This window comes from Eriocheir sinensis, chromosome 56, assembly GCF_024679095.1.
Source record: "Eriocheir sinensis breed Jianghai 21 chromosome 56, ASM2467909v1, whole genome shotgun sequence".
NCBI lineage: Eukaryota > Metazoa > Arthropoda > Malacostraca > Decapoda > Varunidae > Eriocheir > Eriocheir sinensis.
This window is the reverse complement of record NC_066564.1, coordinates 4638069-4655148: the sequence shown is the minus strand read 5'-3', so window position 1 is coordinate 4655148 and position 17080 is coordinate 4638069. Positions and strand designations below refer to the sequence as shown.

At 38.4% G+C, this 17080-nt stretch overlaps 1 protein-coding gene across 50 annotated transcripts in view; it reads left to right on the top strand.

Moving 5' to 3' along the window:
* LOC126984177 (cell adhesion molecule Dscam2-like) overlaps window positions 1–17080 on the top strand; it is a 236353-nt gene that overhangs the window by 168351 nt on the left and 50922 nt on the right. For 42 of the 50 annotated variants that reach the window (XM_050837600.1, XM_050837610.1, XM_050837604.1 and 39 more), the window contains exons 14-25: window positions 11044–11163; window positions 11347–11523; window positions 11668–11815; window positions 12026–12174; window positions 12421–12552; window positions 13109–13276; window positions 13948–14167; window positions 14417–14658; window positions 14892–15047; window positions 15342–15484; window positions 15967–16117; window positions 16548–16650. In XM_050837600.1, the coding sequence (XP_050693557.1) occupies window positions 11044–11163; window positions 11347–11523; window positions 11668–11815; window positions 12026–12174; window positions 12421–12552; window positions 13109–13276; window positions 13948–14167; window positions 14417–14658; window positions 14892–15047; window positions 15342–15484; window positions 15967–16117; window positions 16548–16650 (1909 nt within the window). Of the gene's footprint in view, window positions 1–3308; window positions 3597–4086; window positions 4375–4536; window positions 4825–5202; window positions 5491–6435; window positions 6721–7972; window positions 8258–11043; window positions 11164–11346; window positions 11524–11667; window positions 11816–12025; window positions 12175–12420; window positions 12553–13108; window positions 13277–13947; window positions 14168–14416; window positions 14659–14891; window positions 15048–15341; window positions 15485–15966; window positions 16118–16547; window positions 16651–17080 lie in introns of all 50 variants that reach the window. The other 8 variants (XM_050837645.1, XM_050837629.1, XM_050837630.1 and 5 more) reach the window with 6 other exon arrangements.

The following is a 17080-nucleotide window of genomic DNA, read 5'->3' as shown; positions in this document are numbered from 1 at the left end:
TGCAGAGAAAGTGATGTGGAGTAACTTGAGAAAATCAAAGCATAAAGAAATTGATCTAAATGGAAGAAGGGAAGCCACGCAATGGCCTGAGATATGGATAAAGGCGCCAAAGACCCAAGCCACTGGGTACACTTTGGCATGACGCTAGAGTGTCTGGCCTGCACCTCGGGGGGTCGGGTTGGATTCCCGGGGGATTATTGAGAAAAATAACTAATTTTTCCTAATAGATCAAATTCTCATATATGTAGAGAAGTAGAAATACCCCTATTACAATTTTACTTAAACTTTATTTTTGCACAGTAAATGTGTTTATATTAAACTGTACTCCAAGTTTATATGTACTATTGCAATTCAAAATTTCCTCAGAAAGACATTGCTGGTGCCAGCTTTCTTAATATCAAGTGGTATTGATAGGAAGGTTGATAAGAGTAATATCTGTGAAGTTGTTGGTTGTGGATCAAGTGGCCACAGTGTGGTGGCTGCTGACCCTTTACACAGCAGCCATCATGCTTCAGTGTGGCCACGTACTCTCGTATACACTCTGTGCTAGCCATTCATGTATGAGAGATTGGTTTCATAAAATTTCTTTCTATTCGTGACTCCGTAATTGTGCAAAGAAACGTCGTTTATATCTTAAGTGGCTACAGTTGGCTGATAATGCCTGTAGCCACTCCTGACATACCCCTGTAAGATGAACGCTATTGCTCACGCCTGACAAGTGGTAGGTGTACTCCCACCACTGATCTCACCACTGCCAGGCCTCTTCATCTGAGAGTAATGCTGACTGACATATCACAATGAGAGATTATAACTATTTGCTTTAACAATTATGAGTGACAGTAGTGTTATTTACACTGATATTATATATATATTTTTTTCAAATAATGATGACTGGAGGCTTTAGCTCAAGTATTCTGCTTTGACTTTACCATGGGTGAAATTCATGAGGTTGCAGTCTTGGAAATCTGTTCAATTAATTATACTGTTGGCAGTTGCATTTGGCAAAGTAAACGTGGCTTCTGATTCCTTAAACAGTAACTAATCTGAACATTGAAAACAAGAATAAAACCTGTAATTTGCATTTTCCTTGAAAGGGAAACTAAGAACAGTAAGAGTAAAGATAAAGTTGGGGGCATATGCTATAGCTGCGCATGGCCACAGTACTCATCTTGGTAACATTGGCCCTTGAGCCTGTGGTGGGAAATAACCCATTACCCTGGGACACAGGGCAGCGTGACATACTAGTTACCACAAGTACCTAACCCAGGTTTCTCCAGGTACCCATCCTGAAAGGGAGGATGAACAATTGGGTGGGGTATGCACTGATTGCCTGGGCCAGGTTTCAAACCCTGGCCTGCAGATTCACACCTAGACGTGCTAACCACTCCACCATGGAGCACCTAAAGGACGCGCATATTTTGCTGTGTGAGTGATGATGACACACCTATGACAGCTGAAGGGGACGTTTATAGCCATGGGGTGTCACTCACCATTGAGCCTAGGAAGTGACCCCACAAAGTGTTAGATTCTGTTCCTAGAATATAGGTTGGATAGCTTGATGGGCGGGGATGCCAGATGGTGAATAACGTACTTTTGGGAGTTGGGAGCATAAATGTGTTGCATTCAGTGCTGCAGATGTATTGCAGTCTTCTGAAACATTTTGGTCAATGGTATCAAAATGGATAGGTTGCAACTTGCCATGAACAGAGATGTCTGTTTTCAGAAATTATGTATATAGCACTGTACATGTTTGAAGGTATATTACTGATTTCATTTTGGTTTGTTAAAATTCAAAGTTAACAAAACCATCTCCATGGTCCTGCAATTGTACGGTTGTGTTCATGTTTGGTTTTGCCCTTGAGTCATGGGGATTAAGAATAGGTACATGTCTTCAGATTCCATGTCTTGTAGTAGAGGTGGTAAGGGGTGTAGCTCCTATGTTACAAGAAGTTGACTGGGCCCTCTCCTTCAACTGATGTTACTCAGGAATCTTGCCAGAAGAGTCACATGACTCCCATGACTCCATAGCCTACCTCTCACCAGTGATTATGACTTACAAGTATACACAATTTATAATTTTACACCTTTGAGCTAATCACCATTGTATTGTGTATACTTTACTTCATTTCTCAGATTTATATTGAGCTTTTGTTTACTTTCACCATATTTTGGCTTCAGATTCGCCATTCATCAACCCCTTAGATTTTGGTGGGACTGACTTCTATGAAGGAGGCATTGCCTCTGCCACATGCGTTGTTAGTCAAGGCAGCCTTCCCCTCATGGTCACATGGACTTACAATGGCAAAATATTAAGAAGTGACAAGTATCGAAAGATTCATAGCTTTGGGAAGAGAACAAGTATTCTAACCATTGAGCCTCTAAGTCACCTTCACCAGGGAGTGTATGGGTGTGAAGCCTTTAATGCTGCTGGAGCTTACAAGGTGGAGACGGAACTTGTCATTCAGGGTAAAATGAACAAGTGGTTCAGGTCTATTAGGAGCATGATCAGTGTGACCTGAAGCTGACATGTGGTGTTCCTTGAACCAGAGAACCTGGGATGAATTGGTCAACAACCAGCAAATGCAATGGTGACATGTATAAGTGTGGTGTTAAGTGCACTATCTTGATTCACAAGGGTCAACAGGAATCTCTTAGAAAAAATAATTTAGTCATTAATATCACACTGATGAACACAGAACTTCTAGATAGATATATGAATAGCCAAGTAATAAATAAAGGAATAATATAAGGTTTACATTTCAAGGCTAAATTGCCAGTTATTAAAGAACTAAATTTTAGAGTGGAGCACCAAGTGACAGTGTCATTATAGTTTGATTTACAAAACCTTGAGTCTTAAAGTACAGTATTCCTGCATCAGGCTTGCTGTTTGTGCATTCTAAGTTTTATTTGCATTGTCATTAGAAACAAATTCCCTTGATATATAAAAGGAACTATTACCTGACCTATACCTGTGAAAATTTTTGTACATAAAAAAACATCGGCCACTCAAAATTACACCCCAGCACCTTGCATCCCTTGAAGCAGTCATGATGCATAGCTACAGGACCGGCCACGGATTTCCTTCCTGCTTCTTTATTTGCATGGCAATCAAAATTTTACAGTTAAAGGTCATAACAAAAATGTTTTGCAGTAATTAAGTATTGTGGCCATGGTTTAAAATATAATTTAGGAAAATAAATGTTGTCTTTATCAGCATTTGATTATGAGGACCTTATTATTATTGTTATTATTATTATTATTATTTTTATTATTATTGTTAGTTGAAAATTTTATTTTTCAAATTGCAGAGCCTCCCTTAATAATGCCTGTGAGCTTTGGAGATTTTGAAGTATACAGTGGAGACTCAGTGCAGGCAAACTGCCTGGCCAGGAAAGGGGATCAGCCTATGACATTCACTTGGCGGTTCCAAGGCTCTATTCTCAATCCTTCCATGGATGTGAATATGGCAAAGTTTGGGCCAAGAAGTAGTGTACTTTCTATAAATAATGTGGAGGCACACCATCAGGGAATATACGTATGTGAAGTAACAAACGCTGCTGGTACAACTCAGTATGCTGCTAAACTGAAAGTCAATGGTAGGACCTCGGTAAAATACAATTAAATTATCTGCGAGCTATAGTAATATTGGTGGCTTTTTGTTGCTTCCTCCACATCCTTGCTTGTCATGAAATTGTATTTTAATGTCACCCCTACCTTACACCATTTTACTATTCCTTGCCAATCATCATTATTCAGTAGCAAGCATTGTAAGCAGTTAGATGTATCATGGGATAGATTTTTACAGTTGTTTGGAAATTTAGAATATCAGTCATCAGTGCCATGCAAATATAATGGAATACTGGTTTAACCATCACTGAAATATGTTCTCAAGCTACTAAAATCATCTCAAAAGAAGGAACTCTATATAATTTTTTTTCAAACTCTCCAAAAACTATTGAATGTAAAAGCATTCATAAAACTTAACTTTTATTATGGCAAACCTGATGATTAAATGTGCTTCTCTCTGTTCCTTATAACATTGCTTATGAGAAGCCTATCCAATGCTGGAGATAAATTTTCTTCCAGAACCTCCCCAGCTAACCCCCATAAGTTTTGGGGAACCCACCTTCTTTGAGGGAGATCTGGCTCAGGTGACCTGTGTGCTCAGGAAGGGAGACCAGCCGGTCACCTTCAGTTGGATGTTTGATGGTGTCAGCGTGACCCAAACTGACAGCGTTCATGTTATTGATGTGGGTGGCAGGACCAGCATTCTGACATTAGACCCTGTCCAAGCCCATCACCAGGGAACATACAGTTGTAGTGCCACAAATGCTGCGGGCAAAGCTGAGGTGGAAGCAGACCTAATTGTTAATGGTACAATGACTCAACTTCTTTGGTGTAGGGCATCTTGTATTCTTTTCACGGGCCAGGTTTATGGGTTCTCCTGCTTGTAACAAACTGTTACATCTCCCTGTTCCTCCTGCACCATTTTAGTATTATTCATTTTGATAGTAAGTCGTGTCATTTTCATTACAGAGCCTCCTGAATTATTGCCAATTGAGTTTGGCTTAGAGGCTTTCTATGAGGGTGATGTAGCCCAGGCCAGCTGTAGAATGAGAAAGGGAGACCGACCAGTTACATTTCAGTGGTTGTTCAATGGCGTGGAAGTTGTAAAAACAGAGGACACAATGATTAACTATGTCAGAGGAACCACCAGCATCTTGATCCTTGACCCTGTGAGAGCACATCACCAAGGCACCTACAGCTGTAGTGCTTCTAATGATGCTGGAGTTGCCCAAGTAGAAGCAACTGTGATAGTTAATGGTATACTGTTGAGTGTATGATATTTTCTTTTGGGTGCTGGTACTAACACCTCTGGTCTGCCATGTCAGGGTTCAGCGTGTACTGTTCTCTTCTCCCTGTTCCTTTTTAGTTGGTAGTAAATTTTGCAAACTTCCACCAGCATATGTCACCAAATAGAATTGGGTAAAATTCTTCTGATAGTCCATGGTAGGTAATTTTGCTTCTAGTCCATATGGAATTCAAATGTTGCAGATGATATTAGGAGAACCTTAGGTTAGGTCCATATTTACTGTTATTGAAGTAGGTGTACCCTCATTTACTTAGTGTTGAAAATTAGAAGGAAATTGTGGCATAATTATTTAGTAAAATATTAATACCAACTATTTCATTATCTTGCAGAACCACCACAAACTTTACCTATAGAATTTGGGTCTGAAGAATTTTATGAGGGTGATTTGGCTCAGGCTAACTGTGTAGTGCGGAAGGGTGACCTGCCCATCACTTTCACTTGGCTGTTTAATGGGGTGTCTCTAACCAATGTGGCCGACACCCAGATCGTGGGTGTTGGAGTCAGGACCAGCATCCTGACCCTGGACCCTGTCAGGGGCCACCATCAGGGCACTTATGTCTGCATTGCCCAGAACAGTGCTGGAAAGTCTGAAGTACAAGCAGATTTAATTGTCAATGGTACACAGAGGAAGTTTATGGAGCTGGTGGAAATGGGGTACTAATCTTATAGCTAATGTAACATGGCTTATTGACTCCTGGAGTGACTGGTATTATTCTTCTCCCTGTTCCTTGCTCTGAGGAAATTTTTTCCAAAAAATTACATGGTAATATTGTTAATTGTTTCACAGTTCTAACATTTCATGCAGTGAGCTTTTTGCACGATACATCTGAAGACTGTCTTCCTATCAAGGGCTACTCTGGGTGCAGGTTGTAGTCAACACAGCACATGTGTAGAGGGAATACCGGAATAACCTCTAGATAATGTAACTTCTCTGTTTATAATGCGACTAATGGAAATCAGACTGATGGAGATCAACTTCCATCTTGCTGATAGACATGATATCAGGAGCCTTTGATGATGACTCCATATACACAAAGCACTACACAATTTAATTTCATGTTTTGGCATGTGATTCCCGGGGCACATACCGTAGAATTAATAGGTTTTCATTTGATAAATGATCTCCTATTTACAGATATGAATGCTTATTCATGGCATTGAAGCATGCAGTAAAAATATTTTGCTTGACTTTCAAGAATATCACAGGTCTTTTGGTAATCAACAAGATTACAGTTTGCCATCATCAGAATAGTGTAGCCTTCAGTTTGACATTTCAAACAGTTACTAAAAGATTGGAAAATACATTAGACATAGCACAATATTTTATTGAGAGTAAAATACAAATGTCCCCAGATTATTTTGAAAATGTCCATAGATATCTGTAGAATGCTCATACATAAGCTTTTACTCATGTGTTTAGTGGTGAGCTTCTGCTGTACAGTATACTATATACTTAATGGCCTTCATGGTCAATACCCCAAGTTGAGTATGATCCTGAGTATAATCTTTTTCTCGTTGTATTCTTGCAAAGTGAAAGGAAAAATGAATTCTTCCTTTTCCAGAACGTCCACACTTGATCCCACTTGACTTTGGTGAATCAGACTTTTACGAGGGTGATTTTGTGCAAGGTAACTGTGTACTACAGAAAGGCGACCGTCCAGTTAACTTTACATGGGTCTTCAATGACAAAATCCTTCAGTCTGGTGATGGCATTCAGCTAGATTATTTTGGAAAGTCTAGCATTTTGACCCTGGATCCAGTGCGTGGAATACACAAGGGAATTTACACCTGCTTTGCCTCCAACCGAGCTGGGGAGGAGCGAGTCTCAGCCACACTGGTTGTTAATGGTACAGTTGTGCATTCAGTGTATTGCCATAAAGCAGTCAATGACCAATATGTAATCATCAGACACCTTTGGTCACTCATTGTTTTTGATAAAGGCACAGGGGTGGCTGTATGGAAAGGGTGTCCTCAGGCTCCAATATTCAGAGCCTTGAGATTGCTACTCTGGTGCACAAAATTTGGGTGATAGTTTGGTGGTGGATCATTAATCAAATGGGGTATTATCATGAATGTTTTCCCTCTCCTTGTTCCTTGTTACTAATTTTCTTCCATGTTATGCCACTTCCTGCTTGTATTTTCTCTCCAATAACTTGAGTATCTGATTACTGCCAGTCTCACTCATGAATATTATACAAAGTGATCTATTGTAATGCTGTTAAACGACCTGGTTAGAGATGATGATACAGCAAGGGTTATTAATTACCCCTGCTAATAGTTATGACAAAATTTTGTTACATAAAATGAAACATTATTAAGTGATGTGCTTTTTTATCACTGGTAGTAAATTCACTGGTTAGGAAATTTCCCTCCCAATAGATGTTAGGGAGGAAGCGGTCTGTTTTCCCACGGTAGGCATTTTTTAACACCATATAGAGGCATATTTTGAGTAATGATTATTGACTTGTAGACATAATTTTCTTAGAACATAAATAATTAGAAAAGTAAAGAAAGCACACATGAAAGCCAGACACAGATTATTTACCCATCATCTAACTTTGAAGGCCTCTATTCTTGTTTATTTAATGATGACTCAGAATAATGAAACTAATGCCTTTGTATTTGTATCAGCTTCAGTTTTAGGTAAACATTAATTTAATCTGCTTCTAGCTTCCCTGGGGGCTTCCTTCCTTGCCACCTCATGTTGAAGGTTGATAGTTTTCTACTTTACTCATTTTGTGGTGGAAATGGAGACAAGTTAGCACTGTGTATCTGCTCTCCTGCTTTTGCTTGCTGTATAGCTTGCTTGCAGCTGTTCTATCAATTCATATCTTTTATTGATTAAATTTTATATATTACTAATTCCTTAACAGTAGCTGAGGCAAAATAATCACTCATTATTCTGTCTCCTACTGCCTGCTTTTTCAGCAACAATAAAGATATCATTATAAATTACTTTCACATCATTTGCATACACATACTCTTTATTTATTATTATTCATCAGTCATCCGGGATGACTCCTTATGATTTAACACATTCTTCCTGGTATTGCATTTTTATTTAGATAGGACTTCATTTCCATCCTCATACCTTTCCAGTGCCACCGGAAATTGTGCCTTTTAAATTCCCCGAGAGTGCGGTACTTGAAGGTGATTTTGCCCAAGTAGTCTGCGTGGTGGCAACGGGAGATGCTCCCTTGAACATCTCCTGGCACTACAATGGTGCCAGTGACCTTCCTATGGGCACAAATACTCGGCTCTTTGGCTACAGAACCTCTATATTGACAATTTCCAGTGTTTCGTGGCTTCATAGTGGCGACTATAGTTGTCTTGCACAAAATCGTGCTGGAAGCGTCTCCTTTGCAGCTGGATTATCTGTCCAGGGTAGGAGAGATGTCTGTGCTTTCCCTTTGGCTTGAGCTTTGTGGAACAGTCTTTCAATAATTTACAAAGAAAGAATTACAGTAACACAAATAATTGTAAGAATACAATAATAGTAAGAATTCATAACTTGGCAATGGTTTGAGCTGTATAAAGAGTATCCAAGATATTTTGTAGTTTCTTACTTTTCCATAAAAGAAAGAATTTGCTTTCAATATTGTTCTTAATAATATAAATTCCATTGCCTTATAAAAAGGTTAATAGTTGCACATTTCATTAACATTTTCTATTACGTTCTGATATCTCTGTATATCGTATTTTCAAATGATATATCATACCATTTATCATTAGTGGTAAATTTGTCAAAACATTAAAGAATCCAATCAAAATGTACCTGACCCGAAATACCAAAGCTTCGAAAGTTTGTATCGAGGGCCACGCAGCTCAATGCTCATCTGTCTGTCCCAGCTTCACACTAACACTTAGCTGTACTTCATCTTGGCTGATCCCAGGCATATAATGTATTATAGTTTGGAGTTGTCCTAAGGTATTCAGTGATGCTCTATTTTTCAAATCAAGTATTGAATTATTTAAATATAATTTGCTAATTTAAAATGAGGTTTCCAGTTTCATGTAAATATTATACCATTAATCATTTTACATGCAAACAGTAATCTTATTATTTGTTCACTAAGTACAGTAATCCTATAGCTCTGCATGCTTCAAATTGAGGAGGATAAGGCTGAATTCAATAGCAGGCCGACTGCCTCGTGTTGGTCAGTCAGATCTTAACTACCTCCTGCACAACTCACTGCAGCTTTTACTGCAGGATTAACACCAAGCATAATGTTCATAGTTTTGAGATTTGTGCTATAGTTTTATAGTTTTTTTTTTTCTTTTTTTTTTTTTCTAATGTGACTGGTATCCAAGATTTCCAGAAAACATGACTTTAGATAAATTATGGAAAATAATCCATTGCCAGTAACAATGGTTTGACAAATCTAGAGCAGATACTGTCTCACAATATAAGTAAACAAGTACATGAACAGTAAGTATCCAATATCCAAACACAGCTGACAAATATATGAACTGTAATAACAACCGTAGAACAACCATCGTATAAATGTAAAGGGTTGTCATGGAGCACATCCGGTCACTCTATGAGACTTACATGTGTTTGCAAAGATAGGTGAATGAAGATGCATTAAAGAATTTGCTTTAATGATTTTATATGAAATGAAATTGTCGTAGATAATGAAGGCCTTGAGACAACTCCATACTTTGAAGAAATTTTTCTATATTAAATACATAGTGGCAATTGTTCTTATTTTCTTGTTGCAACCGAGAATAGTTGCAACCTTATTTTGTTTGGGGGAGTCTCTTGTGTTGTCTGGAAGGTTTACTCTCCTTGATTCTGCAGAGCTGTTTTTTTTTATATATATTTATAGTTTGAGTGGTTTCCAGGTGTGATCCTGTGCTTTCTTTCTCGACACTTAGTTGCCTGTTGTGTTTTTGTGGATTTTATCATTGACAGTGTTGCAGTTTATAGCTTATTTTCAGTGCTCATATAACTGGCTGGATTTGTGTCAGTACTAACACTTGAAAAAAGATAAAAAACAATAGAGGTCTCTAGAAATATATGTGAGGGTGTCCGCTACCTCCAATTTTTCAAAACAAATTGGCTGTACCAATCAAAGGTAATCATTGCTTATACAAAAGAAATGAAGGAACAGGGAGAATCTCATGAAATACATAACCTAATCCTATTCCTTATCCCTTACCACATTATTATATTTTTCTTTTAGCTATCAGATGAGTCTTTTTTTCCCTTATTTCCATTATTGATGAGTTAACAATTGATCTGCATGAGAGTAAAGTAGCATGAAGAGATGGTGCATAATGTCAGCTGTATAGTCTTCCTCCTGCTGTTGTCTTGATTCAGATTCAGCCACTGTAAATTTTTTGTTACAAATATAGAAATATGTCTTTTTCACAAGTTATACCAGATTAGAAACAATTGAAACCTTAGATGGATATTTGCCTTTATTTTATTAATCTATAAGTATTTAAGATTGTCCTCTAAAAACCCAGTGAATAATCTCAAAACCATCCCCGGAAAGCCAAATATCAACTGCACTTAAATACTTTGCCTTCAAGAGAATTCCAGAGCCAAATGAGTCAAGACACAGATCCTTAATTTGAGTTGTTCATACCTGTGATGATTCCCATAAATCTGAGGAGACCAAAGTCATCCCAACAGTCTTTTCCATCATGTTTTTCCTCCCTCCCTTTCCTGCCTCCATCATCAAAGTTTTTTTAGCAGTGCTTAGTTTCCTTTTTCCCTCATTGTATGTAAATACCTCCCTCACCTTTCCTGGCCTCAGAATGTGTTCTCACCCTCTGCCCTGTTTGTTTCCTTACTAAACTCCTCACTGCAAACTCAGCTTGTGGGAATTACTAACTGCAGGGACTGAACCGTTTCTTTTTAATTTCCTTTTGTGTTTGTTGCTGCATGCCAAGTAATTGCATTTAGTTAGAGTAGTGTAGTTTTAAGTGTCTGTTGATATATTTGAAATAGTTTTGTGTAATATTGTGATATATTGAAATATTCTAAATTATTGAAAATACTGAAATATTACACAAGTATCATAACAGCCCCTGAAAAAGAACAACTTTTCAGTAATTTGACAATTTCTTAGTAAAAATATAAGAAATGTGTTAAATTACTCAAAAATGTTGCTTGTTATTATGAAGTGCATATTCTAATGTTTTTTGTGCCACTACAACAGTACCTCCTCGCTGGATTGTTGAACCCACTGACAAGGCTTTTGCCCTGGGAAGTGATGCTCGCCTTGAATGCAAAGCTGATGGCTTTCCCCGACCAAGTCTTGGATGGAAGAAGGCTGCAGGTATGTCGGCACCAGCATGTAAAAGTATACACAAGATGTTATCAACAACCGGACCATTTCTACATTTTCTTCAATATTATGTGAAATATTCTTTATAATAAAAAATCTTATAAAGGCAACTTCCTTGGAATATAACATAGTTACCATTTCATATTTTTCTTAATAATTGATATTCACCACCAGGAACCACACCCGGGGATTACCGTGACCTTGCTGTGAGCAACCCCAATGTGAGGGTAACTGATGATGGCACCCTTCAGATTGTTAACATCCAGAAGTCCCATGAAGGCTATTATTTGTGCGAGGCCAACAATGGCATTGGTGCTGGCCTCTCTACTGTCATCTATGTGCGCGTTCAAGGTCAGCAATACTGATCAGTGGGATATTTTTCAGCAGTATAATGGATGTACAATAATTGTCAATCTTCATTAGATTTTTAGCTTCTTATAAGACAAGGAAATATTGTATGATTGCTAAATGCTTTCAACTCGACCTACTTTGCAGCTCCACCTCAGTTCAAGATTCAGTACCGCAACCAGACTGCCAGCCGAGAAGAAGATGCCGTCTTGGAGTGTGAGGCCGAGGGAGAGACACCTATTGGCATTTTGTGGAGCAAGAACAAGCACAGCATTGACCAGGCAACTGAACCAAGGTGACTTTTCCTGCTTCACTAATCTCTACTGAAAAATCTCTTAAATAAATTTTATCTGCAAAGAAATAGGTGATTGTTAGCATTACCATAATCACCACCACTAGTGTTTCATTTGTTTTCCTAGTTTAGCTTCATATTAGCCATGTAATGAATTTCTTTTGCTCACTTTTACCGTGATTGTAATTTATTAATTTCTTTTTTCTTTTTAAGGTACACTATCCGTGAAGAGATGAGAGGTGGCAGTGTTCACAGCAGCCTGAGCATCAAGACAACTGATCGGACAGACTCCGCTGTGTACACCTGCGTCGCAACTAATGCTTTTGGAAGTGCTGACACCAACATCAACCTTATTATTCAGGGTTTGTTTTTCTCTGCTCAAGTGCAAGGACTAATGAAGTCTTCAGTCATTGTAGGAAAATAATAGGACATTTTTTTACCTTTTTCTTTTGTGTTTCACAACAAACTTACTGATGCATAGAATTCCCCTGAATTTGAAGATCTTGCAAATATATGTAAATCTTATATAGATAGATATAGATAAGAACTTAGCTTGTGTACTGCTGTATATAGATTATGATGCCTATATGTTTATATTCTGTGAACAGAACGCCCTGAACAGCCTAGCAGCCTGAAGGTCCTTGACAAGAGTGGCCGCTCAGTTGAACTCTCATGGACCCGCCCCTACGATGGAAACTCTCCTGTCACTCGATACATTGTGGAATACAAACTCAGCAGACGTATGTATTCAAAATATTTGCTAAGAAAACTGTTCAGTCAGACTCTGTGAACTCAGCTGATTAAAGGACAATCTTATAAGAATTAAACCCATCATGAATCTAATAATATTTAATCTTTATTGTTTAAAGTAATTAAGAATTATCAGTGACAGTTATCCCTGAAACCTGAAGATTAAGAATGTCTCCATGTTGCACATTGTGTTGTAAGTCATGCCTACCAGGAACATAGCTCCAAGGACACAAGAAGTTGAGTTTAAGTAATAGGCACCCCACAGCTGTGTATCTAAAACACAGCATGCATCAACATCAAAATGTCATGTTGAATCCATCATCTGAGTTCAGGTTCAAATTATGTGCTAGACAATACATAGATTGATTCACAATTAAAATAATATTGGCCAATATAGTACACTACATCAACTCATATGTTCAAATTTTCCTGTACAGTACTTGGAAAATAGCCAGATGTGAAAATTTGGACTCCATAACCCTTAGTTCAAGGTAATGACTGTTATGCCATTACATTTACAGAATTATTACATAATCAATTATTTAGGTAACTGGGACACTGATAGTGAGCGCATGATGGTACCTGGCGAGCAAAACATGGCTGGCGTCCTGGACCTGCGCCCGGCAACCACCTACCACCTCCGCATTGTTGCCAGGAATGAGATTGGTGACTCTGAGCCCTCCGACACTGTCACCATCATTACTGCAGAAGAAGGTGAGTACAACTTTTAACTAAAATAACTGGTCTCAGAGTGTAAACTGTTTTAGATGTCTACTTCTGGCAAAGAAAAATAAGCCAGGGTTACTCATTTTCAAGGTCTGCCCCTCAGTGCATCACTTTACAAGAAACAGAGTTATTAGGAGTTCTCCTTTCTTAATTATGAAATGAGGAAATAAAGCAGCTTATCTTCTTCCTGTGTGTTTGGCTTAACTTTACTGCATTCAGACAAACTAATGTGAACCTTCCATTTGTCATACATTTATGCTATTCAGCAACATTGATGTAATATTTTCTCCTGATGAATAAGGAGCTATTTTTGTAAGTTTTATCTATATGACAGTATTGCGTTCTGTGATTCATTGCCCAGACCCAAGATGCAGATAAGGACTCCAAAGGCATTAAGCTACAAGGCACCTTTTGGCTTGACGCTAGTGTCTGCCTCACATCTCAGGGTTATTCAACAATTCTGTTATATGACCATTTTCTATGGAGCACAACTCTGTCAAATAGCATGCTTTTCCTGTAGTTATAATAAAAAAAAATTATACATCACAGATTCCATATATTACTAATCGTCTTCACAAAGGTCAATGTTAAATTTTGGCTGATACCATTGTATCCATTGTGATACCTCCTGTGAAACAACTCCCTCCTCCTAATAACAGCTCCCAGTGGACCTCCTCGTGACCTTAAAGTAACTGCTGTGGATCAGAACTCACTCCGCGTGACCTGGAAACCACCCCTTAGGGAAGAGTGGAACGGAGACATTCAGGGATATCAAGTTGGATACCGTCTGGCTTCATCAAACAGTTCCTATGTTTTTGAGACTGTTGAGTTCAGCAAGGAGATGGGCAAGGAGCATCATCTAGTTATTACTAAGCTCAAGTAAGTTTCAGAATTTGTTTACCCTCAGAGGAATGGTCATCATAAATTAGTTGGTTTCCTGGGCTTTGCTACATTGGCATCCCTCCTTGTGGCACCATATTAAATTGGTCAGTGAAGTGAATGAACTTTAGATTCTGAATGTATATGTATATTCTAATGTAGTAAATGTATAACAACAGAAAACAAAGATAACTTCTTTCTGGAATGAGATTATATTTTTTTATCTTTAATTGTATTTCCTTTTCACAGTGTGTACACTGAATATGCTGTCGTTGTTTCTGCCTTCAACAAAATTGGACAAGGACCCAAGACTGATGAGTTCCACGCCTACACCGCTGAAGGCACCCCCCAGCAGCCCCCTCAGGATGTGACTTGCACCACCCTCACCTCCCAGACCATCCGTGTGTCCTGGTCATCTCCTCCATTGGAAACTGTTCAGGGAGTTATCAAGGGATACAAGGTGTTCTATGGACCCTCAGACGTATGGTATGGTAAGTGGTGCCTTTAACATCATTTAATTCAGTAGATCATATATCAGCATTGATCGTTTACCTTTCAGAATGATGTCATATCTTGTGATTCTGGGAAGTAGGATTACACCCTATAATTTTCATTAAGATTGCTTATTTTTAGTCACATAATCAAGTCTGGTTTCCTTGATCGTGTTTTCTTTATTCATGTATGTGATACATGAGCTTAATAATGATATTTTTTCACCCTACAGATGAGGAAAGCAAGGATATCAAGATCACTTCCTCCACTGAGACCCATCTCCATGGCCTTCAGAAGTACACCAACTACAGCCTCCAGGTTCTGGCACACACCTCCGGCGGCGAGGGGGTTCGCTCACAGCCAATTCATTGCCAGACTGATCAAGACAGTAAGTGCCATCAGACCTGCAGATTTTAGAAAGCTTGCTTTATGAACAGCTTACCAAGAACAGTTTCATTAAATAAAGATTATGTGGTAATTTGTGGGACATGCAAGATATACACTTCCAATCTGTATCTTCTGATGTAGGCTGAAAAATGTTTGATCAAGATGTATTACTTCAAGGATGAAAGCAGTCATGCACTAATGGATATTCAAGTACAATAAACTTCTATTATTATAAATTTGAGTAAGTTAATCACACCACAGTGGACATTTGATCCAATATTTGCAAACATTGCAGTCCCTGAGGCACCCACTTCCGTCAAGGCTTTGGTCATGTCTGCCGACTCCATCCTTGTGTCCTGGCTCCCTCCCGAGCGACCCAACGGTATCATCACACAGTACACTGTTTACTACAAGGAACATGGCAAGAGTGATACTGAGGTGAGGACTTGTAATGAACGTTTTACTTCTCATTTGTTTTCCGTAAACCCCACACATCCACATTGGTAACCACAAGGTCAGCAAGTTCAAGAATCCCAGACCCTTAACATGCATTGTATCTCATCTCAAGACAGACCTTTCGGTGTAGAAATGAGATAAGTTCTTTACTCTAACTTTTTCCTCCTTGACTTCCAAAATTAAGGGCCTCATGCAAACTATTGGTAAGCAGTAGCCTCTGGCTTTTTGATGCAGTTACTTTGAAGAGAACCAGTTTCCATGCAGGTGTCACCTTTGCATTGAGGGAGGTTTCCATAATGAATGATGTTTCCTGCCTGCTATTTAGCATGGATAAGAGTGAGAAATAAATTGAACTTTGTACCTCCCTACTTCCAAATTTGAGCTGAAAATAATTTAGTTCCTACTGTATATTGTCATCACTAAATGATTTTATTTTAATGTACTGTGCAATATTCTGTTCACAGGCCACTCAGCAGAAGCTGCTCCCATCTCAACTTAACTACGAGGCAAGTGGACTGAAACGCCGAGATGCTTATGTGTTCTGGGTCACTGCCTCCACCACCGTCGGGGAAGGAGAAATGTCCGAGTTGGTGCACCTTAAGCTGTCTAACAAAGGTAGCGGAGATGTGGAATTTTCAAGTTGTAGTGTATGCTATGAAAGTTTATTAATGTTATATGTGAGGCCCCGCGTGGAGAAGTGTCCCAAGCACCAATTTTTAAAACTTCAGAAATCGCTTCCAAAGTTTTGGAAAGGTGAAACATGAATAACTTTGTTGTCATTGAAGCTAGGAGTATTTTGAAAACATCAAAGTACCGCAAAAAATTACAGCAGGATTTTTTAGTGCGGTATTTAAAAAAAATTTGCGGTAGTGCGGTACTTTGTTTTGTGATGCGGTACTACCGCACTACCTCACTAAGTACTGCACTTGCCCACCTCTGTATATATTGTGTGTTTGGCAGTAAGTGCAGTGAAATAGAGGTGATTAATGCCCACCATTCCCTCTGTTCATACACTTGTCTAATCATTGCATCATTATCTTTGAAGTTCCTGCTAAGATTGCTTCCTTTGATGAGGAGTATTTGGCCACCTACAAGGAGGATGTGAAACTTCTGTGTCAAGTTGTTGGACTTCCTCCCCCTGAAATTAGGTAAGTTATTCATTGTGGTTCTTGCTCTAGATATTTCAATGTTTTATTTAATCTTTTTAGTTATTCTTTTTTATTTATTTATTTATTTATTTATTTTTTATTTATTTATTATTATTATTATTTTTTTTTTGTTTGTTTTTTTGTTTGTGTGTGTGTGTGTATGTATTGTGTATTGTGATAAACTTTTAGCGGTTGAACTCTGAGGACGGGGTTTTGTAATGGAGTTGGTAAGGCCACATAAATAAAGAGCTGGGCTTAGAAGGTTGTAGTAACATGGAACTCTTCTCAAAATACTTCACCACAATAAAGAAAATTATTTAATCATCAAATCACTTCTTTTTCCCATTACCAAGGTTAGGAGTCAGAAATACCTCACTCATGATCAAGCTAGAAATGTCACTTGAGGGGAAACATTTAATTTGGAAGAGGA